This window comes from Physeter macrocephalus, chromosome 11 (assembly GCF_002837175.3).
Source record: "Physeter macrocephalus isolate SW-GA chromosome 11, ASM283717v5, whole genome shotgun sequence".
Classification (NCBI taxonomy): Eukaryota; Metazoa; Chordata; class Mammalia; order Artiodactyla; family Physeteridae; genus Physeter; species Physeter macrocephalus.
The window spans coordinates 68,738,450-68,762,746 of NC_041224.1; the positions used below are offsets into that span (position 1 = coordinate 68,738,450).

Genomic DNA, 24,297 nt, shown 5'->3' on the forward strand with positions numbered 1-24,297 from the left:
ATGAAATTAGAACACTCCCTAACACCATACACAAAAATAAACTCCAAAATGGATTAAAGACCTAAATGTAAGGCCAGACACTATAAAACTCTGAGAGGAAAACATAGGCAAAACACTCTATGATATACATCACAGCAAGACCCTTTTTGACCCACCTCCTAGAGAAATGGAAATAAAAACAAAAATAAACAAATGGGACCTAATGAAACTTAAAAGCTTTCACAAAGCAAAGGAAACCATAAACAAGACAAAAAGACAACCCTCAGAATGCGAGAAGATATTTGTAAATGAAGCAACAGACAAAGGATTAATCTCCAAAATATACAAGCAGCTCATGCAGTTCAGTATCAAAATAACAAACAACCCAATCCAAAAATGGGCAGAAGACCTAAATAGACATTTCTCCAAAGAAGATATACAGATTGCCAACAAACACATGAAAGGATGCTCAACATCACTAATCATTAGCAAAATACAAATCAAAACTACAATGAGGTATCAACTCACACCAGTCAGAATGGCTATCATCAAAAAATCTGTAAACAATAAATGCTGGAGAGGGTGCGTAGGAAAAGGAACCCTCTTCCACTGCTGGTGGGTATGTAAGTTGATACAGCCACTATGGAGAACAGTATGGAGGTTCCTTAAAAAACTAAAACTAGGGACTTCCCTGGTGGCGCAGTGGATAAGAATCCGCCTGCCAATGCAGGGGACACGGGTTCGAGCCCTGGTTCGGGAAGATCCCACATGCCACGGAGCAACTAAGCCCGTGTGCCACAAGTACTGAGCCTGTGTTCTAGAGCCCGTGCACCACAACTACTGAGCTTGTGTGCCACAACTACTGAGCCCACGTGCCTAGAGCCCATGCTCCACAACAGAGAAGCCACCGTAATGAGGAGCCTGCGCACTGCAACGAAGAGTAGCCCTCACTCGCCACAACTAGAGAAATGCCATGTGCAGCAACGAAGACCCAACACAGCCAAAAATAAATAAATAAATAAATAAATTTATTTTTAAAAACTAAAACTAGAACTACCATACGACCCAGCAATCCCACTACTGGGCATATACCCTGAAAAAACCATAATTCAAAAAGAGTCATGCTGGGATTCCCTGATGGCACAATGGTTAAGAATCCGCCTGCCAATGCAGTGGACATGGATTCGAGCCCTGGTCTGGGAAGATCCCACATGCCACGGAGCAACTAAGCCTGTGTGCCCCAACTGAGCCTGCGCTCTAGAGCCCGTGAGCCACAACTACTGAGCCCGTGTGCCACAACTAATGAAGCCTATGTGCCTAGAGTCCGTGCTCCACAACAAGAGAAGCCACCACAATGAGAAGCCCGCATACCGCAATGAAGAGTAGCCCCCACTCGCAGCAACCAGAGAAAGCCCACACACAGCAATGAAGACCCAACACAGTCATAAATAAATAAATAAATAAACTTATTTAAAAAACAAAACAAAAAAACAAAAAGAGTCATGTACCACAATGTTCATTGTGGCACTATTTACAATAGCCAGGACATGGAAGCAACCTAAGTGTCCATCAACAGATGAATCAAATACCATATGCTAACACATATATACGGAATCTAAAAAAAAAAAAAAAAGTTTCTGAAGAACCTAGGGGCAGGACAGGAATAAAGACGCAGATGTAGAGAATGGACCTGAGGACACGGGGAGGGGGAAGGGTAAGCTGGGACGAAGTGAGAGAGTAGCACTGACATATATACACTACCAAATGTAAAACAGCTAGCTAGTGGGAAGCAGCTGCATAGCACAGGGAGATCAGCTTCGTGCTTTGTGACCATCTAGAGGGGTGGGACAGGGAGGGTGCGAGGCAGACACAAGAGGGAGGGGATATGGGGATATATGTATACATATAATTGATTCACTTTGTTATACCGCAGAAACTAACACAACATTGTAAAGCAACTATACTTCAATAAAGATGTTTAAAAAAAAAAAAAAAGACTTAGGGGCTTCCCTGGTGGCACAGTGGTTGAGAGTCTGCCTGCCGATGCAGGGGACACGGGTTCATGCCCCGGTCCGGGAGGATCCCACATGCCACCGAGCAGCTGTGCCCGTGAGCCATGGCCATTGAGCCTGCGCGTCCAGAGCCTGTGCTCCGCGATGGGAGGGGCCACAACAGTGAGAGGCCCGCGTACCGCAAAAAAAAAAAAAAAAAAGACTTAAAGACGACATGATCAGAAAACAAGAAGCAAACTACAGACAAAACTACAAGGGGTCAAAATAAGAGAGTTATCAGACACAGATTTTAAAATAACTATGCTGAGTATGCGCAAGAAAAGGCAAGACTGAAAACCCTGGCAGAAAATTAAAATTATAAAAATGAACTAAATAGGAATTCTGAAGCTTAGAAATACAGTTACTGAAATTAATAACTTAATGGATGAGTTTACCACCATAGAGACTTGGAAGAGAAATTCAGTATGCTAGAGAAATAGGTCAGGAAACATCCCAAATGACGCCAAGAGAGAGAAAAATGTGGAAAATGCAGATAATAAGACATAGGGAAATGTATTGAAAAGGCCAATCATATATGTAGAGTCCTAGAATGGGACAGACACAATATTTGAAGAGATAATGCCTGATAATGTCTGAAAATTCTCCAGAACTGATTAAAGGCTTCATGAGATTTATGCACTATAAATACTTCAAGAGAAACAATGGATGCTATAATAAGGGAATGGTATCTTTGAGGTGCTGAAAGAAAGGAATCTCCAACCTAAAAATCTATACACAATAAAAATACTTTCTAAAAGTGAAGTCCAAATAAAGATATTTTCCTATAAGAAGACCCACACTGAAGGAAACAAAAAAGGATATTCTTCAGGCAAGAGAAAGAAGATCCTAGATGGAAAACTGGAGAATAAAGACCACGAAAAGAGCTAATATGTACAAAGATCCAAATGAATATTGATTAATTATGTAACAATAATGTATAAGATTTTAGAAAAATGTAGAACTAAAATGCATGACAACAACAGCACGTATTTGGCAGGGTGCACATGTTCTAAGGTCTTTGCCTTGACAAGGAAAAGGAAAAACACAAATTAACAAATTTATATTATACTTCGACAAGCTAAGGATATGTATTATAATTGTAAGGTAGTAAATTAGAGTAAAGAATGATAAGCACCAAGCTAACAGACGTGGGAAACTGGAGTAATTAAAAAAAAAAAAAAAAATCCAAAAGAATGTGGGGAAAAAAAGCATGGAGCAAGGACAAGTAAATGAGACAGATTTAAACCCAAACAGCAATACCAACATTAAATGCAAATAGATAATTGCTCCAATTAATCTGACAATGATCATCAGATCTGATAAAAATATATAAAGGCAAGATGAGAGAATAGAACCTCAGCTAACTCTCGGGCTGCACAATTCTGTTTCAAATTTTCAGTCCTAGAAACTGAGGTTTCCAAAAGAATAAAACTTTCTCTCTCAATGAACTGAAGTAAAGATGGTAGTTGAAGTGGCCAAGAGGTCACAGTCTCTAGTGGCCAGGAGGCCAAGAAGGCTACCCCTCACTTTCCTACAACAGGGGAGTAGAGTAACGGCATACTGCCTCCATGAAGATATGTCAGGAAGTCTAAGAGAAATTACTTCTGATTTGTGTTCAAATAAATGAGAATTAGGAAACTAACACCTCTTAAAAAATCAGTTTGCAGAAAAGAGCTAAACAAACATTTGTTTCATCCAGTTATTTCTATGGAACACAAAACTACAGTTTTAACTGGAAAAATAACCAGCATAATTCCAGTACCTTACTACCCATCCTCAAGTAAGATTCTGAGGAACATGTAGACTAGGTAAATTCAATCCTAATAGGAGAGGGAGATAAAAAAGCACACTTCTGACAGCTAAAACAGATAATCTTAGCTATCTACTGCAAGGCAGAAAAAGAAGAAATCTACCCACACAAGAAACCAGCTTAATGACAGTTATTACAATCCATTTCCAAATAAGTAGCTTATCTTTTATCTACAATTTAACAGATAAAGAAAGGCATAGATACAAAGCTTGGTAAAGTACAACTTCATTTAATTTCCTATATTTCAGATCTTTAAATATGTGATCCCAAGTGAGTGACTACAAAACCTTGTTTTTATATATATAAATTTATTTATTTTATTTATTTTTGGCTACATTGGGTCTTCGTTGCTGCATACGGCTCTCCCTAGTTGCGGCGAGCTATTCTTATGTGATCCCAAGTGAGTGACTACAAAACCTTGTTTTTATATATATAAATTTATTTATTTTATTTATTTTTGGCTACATTGGGTCTTCGTTGCTGCATACGGCTCTCCCTAGTTGCGGCGAGCGGGGGCTATTCTTGGTTGCGGTGCACGGGCTTCTCATCGCGTTGGCTTCTCTTGTTGCGGAGCACGGGCTCTAGGCGCGCGGGCTTCAGTAGTTGTGGCTCATGGGCTCTAGAGCACAGGCTCAGTAGTTATGGCGCATGGGCTTCGTTGCTCCACAACATGTGGGATCTTCCCAGACCAGGGCTTGAACCCATGTCCCCTGCATTGGCAGGCGGATTCTTAACCACTGCGCCACCAGGGAAGCCCCAAAACCTCTTTTAATTGATTATGTGACAGTGAGAACTCCCTTCATTTTAAGTAATCCTTCAGATTAACTATTCTACATCAAAACACAGGGATTCTATTCCATAAACTCTGTACCTTGGAACCCAGTAATCAAGATTTTACAGAAATAAAAAGGCGTGGGGTTGTGGGGAGGTTGTTTACAGGCATTGGTGGGTGGGGTGGAGGAAGGTTTCTGCTTAAATAGATATGCAAGAGGGAATTCCCTGGTGGTCCAGTGGTTAGGACTCCATGCTTTCACTGCCAAGGGTCCAGGTTCAGTCCCTGGTTAGGGAACTAAGATCCTGCAAGGAACTAAGATCCCACAAGCCGTGTGGTGTGGCCAAAAAAAAGGATACGCGAGGTACTGTGGTATACTAACTCAGAAACTAAGAACCTCAGGGTTTTACAAGGATGTCATAAAGTTATCTGATTTCCAAATCAACATCTTGGGCTTCCAAGCTATTCTCAGCCATGAGGAACATTCTATTTTTAAAAGACTAGAGCCATCATCGGATGGCTCTAAATAGTTATAAATCACCTCCTTATATTGAGTTGAAAATTGTCTCTTTACAGTTTGACTTACTAATTCTACTGTCATGCCTTGTGTTCATCAAAAACTAATCAAACTAATATTTATAAATACACAGCCCTTCAACTAGTTGAAGACAGGCTATCAGGAACCCCCATATTGTCCTCTCCAAATCAATAATTTCACCTGCTATCTTAGGACATGGTATGGAATCTTTCTAATCCTCGCTACTATTCTCTAAATAAACCCAGATTTATCTAAATAAACCCTTCTTAAAGTACTACCTCAAAATTCAACTCAGTAGTTCAGATGTGGCCTGAAAAGCCAGACCACTACTTCCTTACCAAGTTGCTGACAAATCTAATAGGTCCCATTCCCTCCTACCCCTTTCCCCTTCCCCATCCTTGTGTCATGTTACATCTCAAGTTTCATTTTCTTACTCTTCATGACCCTCAAGTTGTCACCATGGCCATCCAAGGCCCTAAATACTGTTCATGCTCCTTCTGTGACTCCTTCTTTCTGAGTCATACCTGCTAATCCTCCAAAGTTTATGAATCCCGATACTAATAACTTGGCAATTGAGTTTAAGGTCCTCTTAGTAAGGTCAGTTAGCTCAAGGCAATCAATCACATTCTTCCCAGGCCTCTTAAGAAATACTTCAACCCTAGCAAAGGCCCTTCTTTCTGGTATCAGGAACCATGGTTCAGAAACACAAATCCAACAGAATTTCAGCCATTTACCTCCCAGATCATCCCCTCCCTGAAGTTCTACCTAGAGAAGGAAAATATAATGAAAACACTATCTGCAGTCACAAGACCTTCAGTTTCCTGGTCAAGATTTCAGATTCCCTTAAAAGATCTCTGAAAGAGGAAGTGAGAGGGGAGGGGCCCACATCAGTCTTCAAAGGTATTGATAAGGTTCTATTTCTTAAGGTTGGTGTTGGGCCTATGGGAATATGATTTAATATGATTGCTTAGATTTCAGGTTAAAAATATTTTACATGTATTTTTTAAAAAGATACATTCCTAGGATTTTTTTTTACCATATGAATCAGTAATACAGTCACTAGCAATTTCAGTAAATATATACCAGATTCAATCTCTAGGAAGACAACCCAGTTGATAGCCACAATAATTTCTACAATAACAAAACTGTGGGAAAACAATGACATTTGACATTTGGGCTATTTGAAGAAGAAAGTTAAATCATAAATGAGGATATAAGCCCAAACAAGAATATACACAAACAAAAGCTAAGTAAGCAGCTTTCAGAAAATTACTCCTTTTTGCAAGCATAAAAGTATCCTTTCATGTCTTTTGTTTTCTTCCTTCAAAACATCTCATATCCATCTACTCTCACCTATTCCTACCACTACCAACCTTCATTGCTCTTTGCCCAGATTAAAATCAAAGTCCCCAACTAGTCTCCCAGAAATCTACTCTATCCTATCTAAACTCTACTCTGATGCTGAAGGCATACTAATTCCTTTTTAAAAATAAAATAAAAAGCCTAACAGATCAATCATGCCCCTGCCTAAAAACCCCTGCTGGCTTTTTACTGCATTAAGGTAAGCTCCCAGACTCTTCATCATGATCTCCAAAGCCCTATAGTTTTCCTCAGATTTCTCCCCAGAAAGACTACAGGCTCTTGAAGAACAGGGATTATTTAGATGCCTCATGTCCTCAAGCCTTCTATAGCACCTAATGCATTGAAGTCCACCTAACTGAAATTGGGGGGGGGGGGGGGGAGTTTATCTGTAAGAAAACTGTTACACAATTTTTTCTCAATTTCAAAGAACAGGTCAAAAAGAAGCTCCAAATAATTAAAATATAACCCCTTAGAAACACTTCCTAGTTTTTTTTAAACAAAGATTTAAAACCACTACATTTTACCTAGAGTCCATTGCTTTAACCTTTATTTTTTAGCATCTTTTAAATACACTTAAATATAACACATAAATTTAGAAAAGTGCATAAAATATAAAGGTACACCATTACAAACTAGCATGAAATAGTATCCATGCAACTAACACCCTGGTCAAGAAACAGACTAGAGTCAATAAACAAGAAGCCCCCAGGTGTCCCTTTCAGCTCACAACTCCCTCCCCGCTTAGCTAGATGTACTTGCTATCCTAAACTGTATGGTAATCACATCTTCGTTTCTCTTGATAGTTTTATTGCCCAAGTATGAATCCATAAATATTTCTCATTTTTGTTCCACTAAGACGCCTTTTTAGAATAATTTTTTCCTAACTCCTCCCCGTCCTGCTCCCCGACAAAATTTTTAACACCACAGACATACTGTGTATCTATTTATGTATTGTGGCCCTTTGAAGGGCTACAGACTACTGTAATATCTAAGACTTTTTCACTCCAAGGACCAATTTTCACCCCATTCGGGGGAATACTGCCTCCGATGAGAATGCATGCTTAAATAATATAATTCAGTTTCACCTATTTTTGAGCTGTACTAATGAAATTGTACAAAACATGTTTTGGGAATATGGTTTCTTTTGCTCAACACTGTGTTTAAGATTCATCTATCTTGCTGCACATAGCTCTATTCCGTTTTATGAATACCACAGTGCTCCATTCTACTGGAACAGACACTTGGGTTATTTTTATTTGAGGCTATTATGAACAATGCTGCTTTGAACATTCTTGTGTTTGTCTCCTGGTGTATCTAAGTACTCATTTCTTGCAGGTTATATATCTAGGAGGAGAATTCCTGGACCACAGGATATGAGTATCTTCTACTTTACCAAGTTATACCAAATGGTTTTCCAAAGCAATTGTTCAAATATACGTTGCCATTAGAAGCATATGGAGTCCCCTTACAATTTTCTTACCTTAAAAGAGAAGTTAAGCAAAATATATTCTATGCCTTCTTTTTCTTTTAAGATCTGAAGATCACTGTGCAAAGGACTATCAGGATCAACCCTAAGAATTACAAAACAAAAAAGAGTTCAAACAAAAAGTCAGATTTTTTTTTCTTACTAAACTCAAAAATGAACCATTCCAAGAGCTAAAACAGAGCCCCTAGGGTAAATTCCAAACAGAGAAGGTCTAAAGCTGCTCTATGGTTCCCAGAAAAACAAATTAACTTTAGCCTCCAACTCCTTGGGATTAAATGTCCAAAAAGATATCACAGTATTCTACATCTACTCTCCTAAGGGCATGCAAAGTTAGCAGTTATTCTAAAGGAAAGGGTCATATGTACATAATCTTATCAAGACAGTCTGCTTCTCTCAAACTGTATTATTAGACAAGGGGTTCAAGGAGAGAAATTTACCATGGACAAGGCCAGAAAAAGTGAAATCACTAACAAAATCTAAATTCGTCTACAACTGTTCTATATATTCAGGCCCTACTCAAATTTCTTATTTCAAATATAAACTGGTTGTCACAGTCAATCTCATCAAGTTATTTATACACTTTTGTATAGTTCCTAATTGTCTCACTAACTCCATGAAACACTTTTTCCCATAGCTGGCCCTTCTTTTTCTCCTTCTTTCTCACTTTACTTATTAAGCCCAAGAAACAGCTCATTTTAACAACCTAAGAACTATTTCTACAGAAACAGTAAGTAAAAGCCACAGTAAATATGTATCAAATTAAGGGGGAAAAAATCTCCACTGTGACAGTCTACCATTAAAAAGAGTGGGTTAGCATAAAAAAGCACTTACTTCTGCAGTTTAACATGCCAGTCATATAAACTGTCATTTATGAGTTCCACTGAATAAATCCCTGTAAAGGTATAGGGCATGTTAGTTACTCTTCATTTGATCTTGTAACTATTGCTCTGGTGTAAATGTATACACTAAATAGCCAACAAAAGCTACAAATTTTGCCATTAAAACATGGAACAACTACGCTGTATTATAAATATTTTGGTGCTGGAGCTGAGTATCTTATGCCCTTAACAGATGGACAACTAAAACCATCAATGAAGAGGATTTTGGGGGTTGAAAAACTGTTTACCATTCATTGTAAGAGGGAAAAAAAGCTTATGCAAAATCATATGTACTTAAGACTTTTCTCCTATGCATATATGCAAACACTTCTTTTAAAATGGAATCCCTGGGGCTTCCCTGGTGGCGCAGTGGTTGCGCAGTGGTTGCGCGTCCGCCTGCCGATGCAGGGGAACCGGGTTCGCGCCCCGGTCTGGGAGGATCCCACGTGCCGCGGAGCGGCTGGGCCCGTGAGCCATGGCTGCTGAGCCTGCGCGTCCGGAGCCTGTGCTCCGCAACGGGAGAGGCCACAACAGAGGAAGGCCCGCATACCACAAAAAAAAAAAAAAAAAAAAAATGGAATCCCTCTACATATAGTTTTATAATCTTTCTTCAACTTTTTGGGACATCTTTCCATTATATATAAAAATTTATTGTCAATCTTTTTAATAACTGTAGTAATTTATTTTATGGATAAGCCATAACTTAATTCCACCATATAGCTGGTTATTAATTTAATTTTTTGCTACTACAAATAATGCAGTAACAAACAAGTGACGACTGAACATTTTAAGGTACACCAGTATTCAAATATTTAACTTTATTATGTTTCTACACACAAACTTTTAGATTTCTTATAAGAGGAACTGTTAGGACACCAAAACTTCTAATAACCTCAGAAACAAATTTGACTTATCTTGGACTCTATAAAGTAGAGGGTTTTTTTGGCTTGTTTGTTTTTAAGTAAGCTCTAATGATTTAGACTTGATCACTTTGAAAAATTCTGAATGGATCATAATGCTACCTTTTCAAACTAACTAAAGTTTGGCTCTTTCTCTTATTCAATACTGTTAGACTCTCTGCAATAATATGAGGGAATTTTATTTCAATTAGAGAGGTTCCACAATATTTAAGCCTTATTGGGTAAGAAAGAACTCTTAAGTCAAACTATAAATTTTTTAAAGTAATACCATTAACTACAATAAGAGTTGATTATGTTGTTTTCAAAAAAAGGAAAAAAAAACATAAAAATCAACTTGGCAACAGTTCTCTGTTCATACAATAAAACATACTCATCTTATTTACTTTCCAAAGCATATATTTCTTGTACCTTTCCCAGAAGATAAAAATCATGAGTTAATCCCCATCAGCAAGACAAAAAATTATGTGTCCATAAAAACATTTTAAAAAATCCAAACAAGTGAACTCATCCTATTTTACCCCCCACGTCTTTTGGTAACTTGATTAAATTTGTGTTTCACATTCCTAAAATAAAGTTAATAAACATTTCTGTTTCTGTCCAGTTATACTATAAGAAATGAAATTACTATCTGAAAATTTAAAAGGGCATAAGGACAACAGCAGAGATCCAGAGGTCCTTACCTGTTTTATAACTCTGTGATCTGTATATGTCCCTGAGCTCTTTCATAAGTCTATCTGAAGCTTGTACAGACCCAGACACTGCACCCTGAAACATAAAATTTGCTGTTTACCAGGATCTACTGATTTAAATAACTAAAGATTTAAGGTATCTGAACCTGAAATAAACGTTTACAATGATATCGTAAAAATGGATCACCACTCAACATTTTAAGAAGTCAAAAAAGTTAAGTTCAATTAAATCAATGATCATGAAGTTTCAGTGGGAATATAAATTTGGGGCAGGTCTGACTCATTTACTATTTGTCACCTGAAAAAAAACAAAACAAAAAACAGCTAACCTATATTCAGATCACCACGGCCACTCCAATAGCCTAGAACTAGTAAGGGTCTATTTCAAATTCCATCAATTAAAAAAAAAATTTATTAATGTTTTTCTTTTTTACGATTTCATTTGGGGTGGGCAGTTTTAGGTTCCCAGCAAAATTGAGAGGAAGGTACGGAGATTCCCCATATAGCTGCCCCTGACAGTGCATAGTCTCCCTCATTAACAGCATCCTTAAGGAGGTACATTTCTTACAACTGATCAACCTATTTGGACACATCATTACACCTGAAGTCCATAATTTACCTTAAGGTACCTTTACCTTTTGGTGCTGTACATTCTATGGATCTGGATAATGACAAGTATCCGCCCATTACAGTAACATACAAAGTATTTTCATTGCCCTAAAAGTCCTCCATGCTCCGCCTATTCATCCCACCCCCCACCCCGAAACCACTGGCAACCATGGATCTTTTTACTGTCTCCATAGTTTTGCCTTTCTCAGAATGTCATAGAGTTGAAAACATAGTCTGCAGCCTTTTCAGATTGGCTTCTTTCACCTAGTAATATGGATTTAAGGTTCCTCCATGTCTATGTCCTCTCCTTGACAGCTCATTACTTTTTTTTTTTTTTTTTTTTTTTTTTAAGCAGGGACTAGTATTCCATTGCCTGGATGTACTATAGTTTATTTATCCATTTTCCTACGGCTTCCAAGTTTTGGCAATTATGAACAAAGCTGCTATAAACATCTACATGCAGGTTTTTGTGTGGACATAACTTTTCAATTCATTTGGGCAAATACCAAGGAGCTCAATTGCTGGATTGTACGGTAAGAGTATGTTTAGTTTTGTAAGAATCTGTCAGACAGTCTTCTAAAGTGGCTGTGCCATTTTGCGTTCCCATCAGCAATTAGAAAAGTTTCCTGTTGCTCCACATCCTCACCAGCATTTGGTGTTTTCAGTGTTCCAGATTTTGGGCATTCTAATAGATGTGTAGTAGCTCCATGCATTTTTGAAAATACTAGAAGACCCTCAATGTGATACATTAACTAAAGCAGTTCCCTTAATCAAACTATAAGAATCTTATACTAACAATCTAGTTTACATATTAAGAAATTGAGAAACAACGTGTCCACATACATGCAACTGGTTTCAGTTCTTTTCAGTGTTCCAACTTCTCTGAAGGTGAAAATGCACCAGTATCTTACCCTAAGACTGAATATGAATGGAACTATTTATCATAAGACAAAAACATTTAGAATGTCTTCTGAATTTAAAAAACCTGACCTTGTAAAATTTTAAATGTTGCATCTTCAAAAGTTGCACTACACTTTAAGGTGGGGTAGAAAATCAGGTTTACAAAAGATATTACTTCCTAGCTGTGTGACTTTGGCTACGTTACTTGATAGGCTAAAACCCCAGTTTCACATCTATAGAATAGGAAGACTATTTCCTACAGTGGTTATGAAATCAAATGGGAAGGAATATAAAGGTTAAAGGACTTCGCTTAGTTTGTCATGTGATAGCATTCAATAATTTGTAGTTGTTTTGACTATAACACACAAACTGGAAGCAATCACAAGATACAGAAAGTATAGTAAATATCTTTAACTTAGATATTACAAGCTTTTTTTTTTTTTTAAATAATCAAGATAAGGACTTGGCTAAATTTCTTTGTTTTCTAAAGAAAGATTTGCCAATTACATTAACACAGTAAATAGGACGGAAGAAGTGAGAGTAATCTACCTGTTTACAACACTTGTCATCTCCTTGCATAACAATTCATTCCCTGTGTTTGAGAACCTATGCTCAGGACAAAAGAACTGGTTCTCAGATTTCATGGGTTTGATAAGTAGCTCTAACACAAAGGCAGTAAGTAAATAGTAAGTGTTGAGATGGATAGCTAGACTTTCGTTTGATATTTCCCTACTCTGGGCATTTTATATACATCGTTCTCGTTTATTATTTACAGGAATCATCTAAATGGTACATAATGTCCACATTATAGAATTGAGGAAAATGAAGCCACACAACTGTGTTTGTCACCATGCTGTTTCACATAAAAGATGTTAAGTCAAAAGAAAAAATTAATTTTGGTTCAATCAGGGCAGGACAAACCAGATGGCAGCTTCATAAAGAAGAAAGAATTTGAATTATACTTTGTACGAGAGACTGAATTTAAATTTACACATCCCACAGGAGAGGGTAAGGAGACAAAACAGGATAAACAAGTTGGAAAGTGAATGATTTCAGATGAACAGGGTAGAAAGTGGCTATCAACAGATGAGAAATGTTGTGGGGGGGGCGGGGGGGGACTAGGGCAACAAAACATGTGGCTGAATCTACAACCAAGGCAGGGATGGAGGGGGGTGGCTTTGATTGGTATCTTATTGAATTGCCCTGTATCTATATTATTCCTACACAGCTGACTCTTGAACAACATAGGTTTGAACTGCATGGATCCACTTATACGTAGATTTTTTTCAATACATACTACGCAATCTGCAGTTAGTTGAATCCTCCGATGTGGAACCGTGGATATGGAAGGCTGGCTGTAAAGCTATACGTGGATTTCGGTGCAAGGTCAGCACCCCTAACCCCAGCATTGTTCAAGGGTCAACCGTAATTACTTAACCACAAAAGTCCAGGTTCTATATATTTACACATACTTACATTTAGATGGTCTTGCCTTTGAGTCTTCCTAATTTTCTCTAATATTGCCAAATTTTCTTTTTCAATTCCTTCATCCTCTGACTTTTTCCCACTAATAGGCTCTTCTTCCTTCATCTCATAATGATCTAAGTCTTCTATATCCTATAAAAAATTTTAAAAATTAGCTTATTCAAGCTTACGCCAAAAGCTAAATTATTCCTGACTCAGAGAACAAAGAGGAGCAAATACATGTATCCTATGAGGAGGGGAAAAAGCCTTCACATTCCATTCGAAAGGTTCTCTCCTTTTATATACTATACTTTAAAGCTAGAATCTGAGTAAAGCATATTTAATAGTTTTACAAAGCCATAACTACTACCAAATGAGCCATCTTAAATCGCTTTAAATCTCCTATTAAGGGGAACTTTTGAAACAGTTAAGCATGAGGTACCAAGAACCGTAACTCGACTTCTAGAAATCTATTAGATTCAGTTTAGAAACTAGTCTAAAATGTGAACACAGATTTAGGCATAAAGATGCCTATTTAAACTTTATAACCACAAAAACAAGATCTTCATGTGCAAAATACCAGAACAGTTAACTTAATTCAATGGTATACCAGAAGACCATTAAAATGCTAACACAGCATAATGGTTTCTTCTGTATCAATGATGAAATGAAAAACACAGAATACGAAAATGAATATATAGAATCTTAATTATGCCAAAACAAGCACAGAAAAAAGAGAACAGAAGGACACATACTGAAATACTAATAATTATCAACAGAGACATTTAGTGCTTTTCCTTTTCCAAGTTTTCTGTAGTGAGCACCTATTGATTTTTATAATTAGGAAAAAAGTTAGAAAAAGAATCTGAATATCGTTAAGCCAACATCTTTAATCACCACATCATTCTTCTCCCTCCCTTCCCTTAACATCAGCTCTTACATATTTAAAAATTCTGCATAGATTTGTATAATAAATCCTAACCTTTTTCTATTATCTTACTTCTAACTTTACCTCAATCATCAAAATCTCTAAAGAAGTAGTTTATATTTTATCTCCACTTTATCAAGCAGACTAATTCACTGTGATTTCTAGACCAGGTTAATTTAGACCACTTTCGTCCAGACTCAATGGTCTTTTTCTTGGACTGCCATCTCTTCAACTCCTATAACATTCCTTCCTTATTCACACTTTGTCTATGACTTCATGCTTCATGGAGCTCCCTTCCCCTGGTTTGCACCTTTCAGCTACAATTTTCCGTCCTACCCTTGTTTTCTTCAGAGTTCTCACAAATACCCTTGTCCTGTACCTCCTCTTCCTCCTCCAACTTCAACCTCAGTCATGTTCTAATCCACAAAATTTCTCCACTTGAGTATTAATCAGCACAGAACAGAATTCATCATCATCTTTACAAAACAATATTCACTGTACACTATTCTCTGCTTAAGGCCTTATCAACAATCACACCAAATATAAACATGTTTGTCTCTAATTCAAGACTTAGCCATCTGCCTCTTCTAGCCAAACTTGCTTTCCAAGACTCCAATACAACAATCTCCTTCTCCCAAAAGGACAGCCTCCCAATGCACTCAAACACACCATGCCCAGGGTTGTTCTGGGCCTTTGTACCACATTATTTTAGTTGCCTAGAATATCTTTTCACCTATCCTAATTTAACATCTCCAAAGTCCATCCTACCTTTCTAGATTTCCCTAAATGCTGCTGTCCTTTCTTCATATTATCTTGTGAGGGGAAAAAAGAAAGGTACATAAACTCTTTGAGTACAATGTCTACTTTATTGTACATCGGACCCATGGTAAAGGTTTAATTTTTTTTTCTTATTTTATTTTTTATTTATTTTTGGCTGCGTTGGGTCTTTGTTGCTGTGCACGGGCTTTCTCTAGTTGCGGCAAGTGGGGCTACTCTATGTTGAGGTGCACAGGCTTCTCATTGTGGTGGCTTCTCTTGTTGTGGAGCACGGGCTCTAGGTGTGCGGGCTTCGGTAGTTGTGGCACGTGGGCTCAGTAGTTGTGGCTCACAGGCTCTAGAGCACAGGCTCAGTATGTGTGGCGCACGGGCTTAGTTGCTCTGCGGCATGTGCGATCTTCCCAGACCAGGGCTCGAACCCATGTCCCCCTGCATTGGAGGGCAGATTCCTAACCACTGTGCCACCAGGGAAGTCCCAATTTAATGTTTTCTTGCAGTTTATTCCTACGTTAAACGGCATGAAAACATTAAAAAAAAAAATCTATCCCGCAAAATATCATTCTAACTGGACAATGTTAAGAACTATTTTACTTCCAGACTCACAAAACAAACCAACAACTACTTTAGTTCTAAGGCATTCTAAGAAGTTTTTTTTTTTTTTTTTTTTGCGGTACGCGGGCCTCTCACTGCTGTGGCCTCTCCCGCTGTGGAGCACAGGCTCCGGACGCGCAGGCTCAGTGGCCATGGCTCACGGGCCCAGCCACTCCGCGGCATGTGGGATCCTCCCGGACCGGGGCACGAACCTGCATCCCCTGCATCGGCAGGTGGACTCTCAACCACTGCACCACCAGGGAAGCCCTAAGAAGTGTATTTTAGATTTAAGGTAATAAACTAAATTAATTCTAAGATCCAAACAGAAAAGTGTTTTGAGACCAAGACTGTGGAACTCAAATCCCTTTTATCAGGTCAATGTAGAGACACAGATCTTCATTATGAAGTTTGAATTTAAATGCAAAGATTCAGAGCCTGAAAACCTCTAAAATTTTATCAATGGCTGGCAACTAAACTGACTTAAGCTCAGTGTCTTTGGAATTTCCTCTTTGAAATTCTTAGATGATTTTTCAACATGAGATAGTTTTCATTACTTCTAGTAAATAGTCACTGAAATGTGGTCAAATTCTCCTTTTATTCAAACACAAAACTTCTGAAACTTCGTAGTTTCTATTCTTAAACCAAATCAAGTTAAGTACTGATTACTATTAAATGTAAATATAATTTTAGTGCTAAATGTTAAGAGCTCTTATTTTCCATGAAATCAAATCCAAGGACATCAGATAAGCAATTTGCTAAAAAGCATACCATGAATTAGAGGTAAAGCCAGATTTTAGAAATTGTATTAAATTCCAAATTCAATGTGCTTCTCATTATTCCACATTAACAATGGTTTATAAAGGAGATTAGAAAATAAAATGTTCAAAAGTGAAGATAGTTATGAAATGTTATTCTTATATAAAATACCTACTTCAGCCATCTCTTCCTCTTCCTCCTCTTCTGAAGTCACTTCTTCTGCTGTCCCATTCTGCAAAGAGAAAAGAGTTTGCCAGGACTACACAGAACAAGTAAGCACACACTGAGTACATCAGAAGATTTTAGGGACAAAGTATCAATCATCTGTCACTGCAGTTCCACTAAGAGCTTATTAAAGTTGAAACATTTACTTTTAAATTCAGCTTTGATTTGACAAATAATATTTATCAGCTTTTTAAGAAGAAACAATTTTGAAAAATTCAACTTAATAGATGCCTTAGAAATTAAGAAAGGCAATTAGTCAAATATAAAGCAAAACAGAAAAAAATTTTAAACATATTCTAAAGTCAGAAAACATTTTACACATATAGCTATGTGTATAAGGCTAATGGCTTCTTTTGCTTAAAATATCCCAGATGATGGGTTTCTTAAAATATCTACCTTTTTAGCTTTGCAAAGCCTGAATCTTTCCATAAATTCTACTGGCTTACATTTTAAAAGGTCAAATGTGTTACACAGGCATAGACACTGCACAAAACTAAAAGTTATAAAGTGATCACCATTTCACTAAGGAGATATTTTTTTCTTTTTTTTTTTTTTTTAACATGTCATCTACCACAATATTTCTGTATAAGACACAATTTAACACTCATTCACAACGAATCTGATGAGGTTTTAAGAAGGGCCTTCATACCTAGTTTTGTCAGAATTCATAAAGACAAGCTTCCTGGACCAGAGCACAGTTCTCTAGGACACAATATATAAAAATTTAGTAGGATTTTTTCCCCTATAAATTCTTGCTGTATTTGTTCCAACTACAGCTGGTAAGGACCACACTCATATAGGCCACCAACCTTGCTGGCCTCTTAGTGTGTCAGAACCAGAGAGAAAAGACAATTTTTTTATGTAACTCAATGCAGCAGCAAAATTTCTTAACAGATTTCTCTCTCCCTTTTACTCAGGAGTTGGAAAAGTCCACCTGCCAGCACCTCCGCATTCACGCGCCACAGGCAGAGCACAGGTGTGCAAAACCAGAAAGGGGAGGCCATAGCAGAGAAGACTGACAATTGCTGAGGACACTCATAACAATGGTATACCTCATCTATAAATGAGTAGATAACCAAGCATCACCAGATATTTGAAGAAAACTAGCAATCTGAAAGAAAGGCACCAAGTTGAACAAGCAGAAAAAGTGACCTGAAGCATTATTAATGAAGGCAATAAAACAGAATTTAAAAAACTAATAATTGGAATCTTTAGCAGTAATTGAGAAGATACTGCATCCACAAAACCTAACAAGATTACTATGTAAAGAACAAGAAAGTTCTGGGAAATCAAAAAGATCTCCCCTCAAAGAAAAAAAACCTCAGAGGGGCCAAAGAGAATAATGGACCTAAATGAACAAAATATTTATGACTAAAGAAGACAACCAAACTGTGACATTCCCCTAAAATGTGGAGAAAAAGGAGGTGTGGGACGGGGAGAAGGTGATTAAAATAAGAGAAGAGTTAGGGAAATGGAGATAGGAATACAGAGATCAAATATTCATCCAGCATTCATTCAGAAGATGAGGGAAAGAAAGAGACAAATGTTGCCAACCTAAAGAAGGACTTCATAATAGAAAGTGGCTCTGAATGCCCCAAAGGAATGTTGAAAAGTAAAACCCCATACTTCACAGTTAAAGAAAAAAACCATGCTGACTTCCAGAAAGAAAAAATATAAAGAACTAAGAATCAGACAGGTATCAGACTTTTCATCTGTAACAACAAATACCAGAAGAAAAAAGTGTAAAGAACTTGGAAGAGACTCAATTATGAACTTAGAATTTGATATCTAGTTCCATCAGGATGGGAGCCATACCTGTGTTTGTTCAGCACTGGATCCTCAACACTTACATAGAGTACATAGAGTACTTTACATAAAGTCAAATAAATACTTGTTAAATGAATAATAAAAACAGACACAGTATTCAAGGAACACTCTTCATACACATCCCCACAAATCCTTTCTAGAAAAAAAGACATTATTCAGGGATATATTTCAGAAAGGGGCAACCATGGAATACAAGAAACAGCAATAAGCGAAGACAACAGCAACATCAATGGTTAAGTCTAAGCAATTGCTGCTAATGCAGCTGAAAGGTTACAGGCCATATTCTCTGACCGTTTCATCTTTCTCTGAGTGAAAAATGAAAAACCCCAAAGCCGTCTGAGAATCTTTTTTTTTTTTTTTTTTTTGCGGTACGCAGGCCTCTCCCGTTGCGGGGCACAGGCTCCAGACGCGCAGGCCCAGCAGCCATGGCTCACGGGCCCAGCCGCTCCGCGGCACATGAGATCCTCCCAGACCAGGGCACAAACCCATGTCCCCTGCATCAGCAGGCAGACTTCCAACCACTGCGCCACCAGGGAAGCCCCGTCTGAGAATCTTTAAAAAAATTTTTTTCTAAATAATTCTTGAATTTAAGAAGAAATGGACCCTCATGCCCCAGTAATCCACTCTTAAATACATGCCCAGAGACATACTTGCATGGGTGTACCATGTACTATAGACAAGAATGATCATGGTAGCACTGTTCCTAATAGCAAACTGGAATCAACCCAAATGTCAGTAAACAGTCAAGTGGATAAGTATGTTATGGTACATTCAAACAATGGAATAAATACAGCAATGAAAAAGAACTACAGCTACACACAATATAAATGAATATACTCACAATGGTGAGCAAAGACAAACATGAAAGACTACATAGTATAACTCTTAATATGAAGCTCAAAAAACAGGCAACACTGAACCATATTGTTCAGGATTGCATATATGAGTGATAAAACTAGAGAAAAGTAAGGAGAGGATTAGCATACTAGGGAATGATAATCTGAAAGGAGCCTGCAGGAGATTCTGCAGTGCTAGCAATGTTCTATTTCTTTATCTGGGTGGCGGCTAGGTGGTATAGTTGTCAGGTATTCACCATAACTTTTATACTAAATTTATGTCTATATGCTTTCAATACATATTACTTCGAACTTTTTCTTGTAAAATATAAGAGTAATACGAACAAGAGATGGAATCAAACTACTTAGGAAACACAAACTATTTAGAAAATAAGTATACTAAATTTTAAAACCTGTGCAATAAAGTCAAACAGCACTCGGAAGAAAACAAACACCCTTACATGTTTGATAAAAAAGCAGTTTAAATCATATTGATCCAGTAAACTAAAAAAGAAAAAGGAGACATTACTAAGACTGGAGTGAAAAATAAAAACATTCAATTTAACAAATAAAACTAAGGGCCAGTTCTTTCAACAGACCATTATAATAAAACAGACAGCCTCTGACAAGTAATCAAGAAAACTTCAGGATTATAACCACAGATGAAGACGATGCAAAAAGTGAATACTCTGTACATCTTTCCAACAGCTTCAAATGTATAGATGAAGTTACCAACTTTTTAGAACCTAAAATTACTAAAACTGACGGAAGAAATGGAAAATCTAAATAGACTAATACACAGAAGAGTAAAATGGATCAGGTTCAGATCTTTGTTTAAATCAGGCTTTCTCAGCCTTGGAACTATTGATATTTTGGGCCAAATAATTGGTGGACAGAAGGGCCATGCGAGGAAACAGCAAGGCACCAGACATGTGAATGAAGAAGCCATGCTGGACATTTCAGTGCAGTCACATGTCCAAATAACTAACAGTCCCAGCCACTATCTGACTGCAAAGTGAAGTCAGCAGAAAAACTGTCCAGCTAAGCCTAACCAACGCACACAGTCATGCAAGACAGAATTGTTGTTTTAAGCCATTAAGTTCTAGGGTAACTGGTTAAGCAGCAATAAATAACCAAAATAAAACTTAAAGTTATGATTGTTCAAATAAAATGTCCAGAAGTTGAAAGATAAGAAAAATGTTCCAGAATTTGAAATTAAGACAAAGAGACAGAATACAGTGATAATAAGACATACAAAGACTCAAGTGAAGAGGTCTAAAATCCTATTAGTAGGCATTCCAAAATGAACACATAAAGAATGGAAAGGAGAAAGTTACCAAAGAAAAAAATACAAGAACATTTACCCAAGAAGAAAGATTCAAGAATCCAAATTTGAGACGGTCCATCCATACAGAGTGCCCCCAAAAAATGGAAAAACAAACAAACCACAACTCAGTACACCACTGTGATATTTCAGAACAGCAGGGAAAGGACAAAGTCCTAACAGCTTCCTGAAGTCGCACAGAGATGACTAAAACTCAGAATGGCATCAGGCTTCAACAATACCATTGACTAGAAGACAACTAGCAGTTAACATTTATTCTCAGGGAAAATTATTCTCAACCTAAAATTATATATTCAACCACACTATCAGTCAAGTGAAGGCAGAATACAACAGCAGTTACCATTTATTGGGCACTTACTATGCATCAGGAACTGCTCTACATGATTTACATGTACCAACTCGTTTAATCTTTATAGCTCTCCCCCAATATAGGTATTACTACCATTTCCCCATTTTGCAAATGGGAAACTGATGTACATATTGCTAGGTAATTAGCCCAAGCTAATTAGGTAATTAAACCAAGATTCAAACCCATGGTGGTCTGGCTATATATATATATATTTTTTTTTTTTTTTAAGAAGTTAGAACTCAGAAAATGTACTACCCCTTGACGTTTTTTTAAGATTTTACTTGCATAAAATCATTTTACTCAGGCAAAATGAGAAAAGGTAAGCCAAGAAAGAAGACATGAAATCTGGAAACAATGGATCTACTACTCCAGCAGAGGAGAAAAGAAAAATTTCAAGATGACAGCTTAAAAGCCAGCCCAGAAAACAACCTGCCAAGACTGGTGCAGAAGAACCAAAGGCTCCAGAAGAGAGGGAGATCTCATAGAAAAGAGACAGAACATAACTTTTTTAAACTAAGAATTATTACTATAAGGAAGACATTGCAGAACAAAAAACTGTACAGAGGAAATATAAAACTCTACACTACAAGAGTCCTAATGATAAGTGGTGATTATTCATATGACTAAATATAATGATGTTTTAGGAAGGGGAGGTGGATGGGTAAGTGTGTGGTATAAGAGCTAAATCTTTATTATAGTACAAATCAATAAATTATGCCTAAATAGGTAAATCCAGAAATCCAGGTGGTGAGCTAGTGGGTACTTCTGCTGCTTGGAGGAGACAGCATTTGAGTTAGGACTTAAGAAGCACAAATGGGTATAGACAGATGGCATTCCAGGTGAAGGTAAGTGAATAAACAAAAGCCAACAACTGCAGAAGCAAGGAACAGTTATGGAAACCAGGAACATTAACAACAAAAAGGTGGTGGTAGGGAGGGGGCAACTGTTTGCCTGTCATAGTAAATACAAGCAGCTCCCAAGAATGAAAAAGTTATTTTTAGTACCTAAAACAAACAAAACAATTAAACAGGAAAACAAAAACTAAGTTCTAAATAAGTTGTATAATAATGAGAAATCATCCTAGTTTTACTTGTGCTTGAGACAATTTATTTTAGCTCTTGAACACTAGAGAATTTTTACTTTACCTGACCCGTGGGTAGTGGTTGATCTAGCATCTCAACATCCAGGTGCTTAGGAAGGTTATATAATCTGCAGAGTTCACATATCAACCACTTCAACTGCTGACGAAGCTACAAAACACATTTCAGTAAATAAGCATTACGTTAAAGAGCCCTTAGAAGACATGAATAACACTATACTACTGTAACTAATCCAGTAGGAAATGAGAAAAGTTTATTACTGCTCAATTACAGCCTACAGATAAAATAACAAGTCTTTAAAAAATATTTTAGGGGCTGCTAGTGTAAGAAAGTTACTATGGCTTTAGTGCAATCCCTACAACTGATACCTAGCAGAATGACATCCACAAAATGGCAGAGGAAGGGGAGCTCCAGACATTGTCTAATTTTCAGTTGTTAACTTCTTTTCTTAGTAAATTACAAGAGTACATTAATACATTAATGAGGCTACAAAAAAGAGGCAGTATTGCTGCACATGGTTTATAAAATTATATATTTCACAGTCATTCATTTGAAAGTAGAGGCAAATGCGGTCTAGCAGACAGAGCATTGGAATCCAGGTGACCTTGGATATAGTATCTAATGCCCTGAGTTTTGAGTCTCCCCATCTATAAAACAAGGAAATTAAAACCTTCTCATAAGGGTAAAAATTAAATGAACTCTTCTGTGAAAATACTTGACATTTAGTAGGCTCTTAAGTGTTTATCTAAACAAACAAACAAAAAAAGACCTTACTAGGAAAACTGCAAAGAATAACTCGTTTCCATTTTTAAATCCAGATTTTTTTAAGCATATTTACTTTAAGTAAGCAAGGTAAATTATGTGCACAAACATGTTTTTCATTGTTTAAAAAATTGTTTTCAATGTATAAGTTTAGAATTATGATTTAAGAAGAATGGTCACTATCAGTAGCCATGATTGGCAGCAAGTAAGGCAACTTACTTCACTTGGTCAGGAACAGTCTCCTGGATGTCTCTAACCAAGAAAAGAGATGAAGAGAAAGGAGCAGGTTTATGAAGGACTGAAGAAAACAGACACAGAATTAGAATGGGTTAAACAAAGCAAAGAACAAGCCTTTCCAAAGTGGACAGTGGAGCACGTAAAAATGAGGAAAGTTGAGCAGTAAATTAGTATCAAAAAATATCAAGCTTAAAAAGCAGCAAAGCCCCACCGTGGATTTGTTATCCGTCCAATAAGCTCTGTTTTGTGCTCAGTACATAACAAAGACGAGGCAGGGTAAGCTGGACACAGACCCAACACTCCAACCCGTGGTACAGAAGAGCTACAGTAGCACTGTGGGAAAGACAGCAGCGTGGTGGAGATGCACCAAGCGATAAGAAACAGGGCAGCACAGCTTCCAGGAATTTCAACTTCACGCTCCCCCCAAAAAAGTGTTTGAGGGATCGAAGGAAGTAACTAAGACCATGGGGAAGAATTTAAGAAATATTTATAGAAGGGAGATGGACAGGTCTTAGAAATTTACTAGATAGTCTGGGGTTAAGGGGGTGGGAGTCAGGAAACACTGGTATAAAAAAGAACTCTAAGATAGTTCCCAGCTTCAGACATGGGTAACAAGTTTCATTATTTCATTTTGCCCCATTCACAATCACAGAGAGAATTTTTGAGGGGAAACATGATGCGGGAGGTGGAGTACTACGAGGTAGATGAGTTTAAATTTAGATGTAATCATTTTGAACAGCCACGGCACATCTGAGTAAGATTCCCTCGATCTACGTGATATATAGACAGATAATGGGTTTCAAACTCAGGAGATAAATTTTAGCTAGACGTACAGATTTAGGAATAACTGGAATACAGGCCATGATTTAAGTACTGGGGGTAGAAGAGATTACTCAGAGAAAGCGCAGAATGAGAAGAAAGAGGCAGACCAAGGAATAAGAGCTCAGAGGAGACCAAGGCAAGGCAATAATAAGAGATAAAAACAGGAGACAGTGATCTGATGGAAATCCTCATCAGATTATCAGTTCCCAGAGGACAGGGATATGACTTGTCTTTTATACCCACCACTTACCCCACAAAGCCTGGCATAGAAGCCAATTTTTTTT

At 37.4% G+C, this 24,297-nt stretch overlaps 1 protein-coding gene across 1 annotated transcript in view; it reads right to left on the reverse strand.

Annotated features, from left to right (window-relative positions):
• UBE2Q2 (ubiquitin conjugating enzyme E2 Q2) overlaps positions 1-24,297 on the reverse strand; it is a 67,079-nt gene that overhangs the window by 28,788 nt on the left and 13,994 nt on the right. Inside the window, exons 3-8 of the mRNA XM_024128835.3 lie at positions 22,238-22,342; positions 16,686-16,742; positions 13,471-13,611; positions 10,477-10,561; positions 8,830-8,890; positions 7,993-8,083 (exon numbers count right to left, since the gene is read on the reverse strand). Coding sequence (XP_023984603.1) covers positions 7,993-8,083; positions 8,830-8,890; positions 10,477-10,561; positions 13,471-13,611; positions 16,686-16,742; positions 22,238-22,342 — 540 coding nt within the window. The remainder of the gene's footprint in view (positions 1-7,992; positions 8,084-8,829; positions 8,891-10,476; positions 10,562-13,470; positions 13,612-16,685; positions 16,743-22,237; positions 22,343-24,297) is intronic.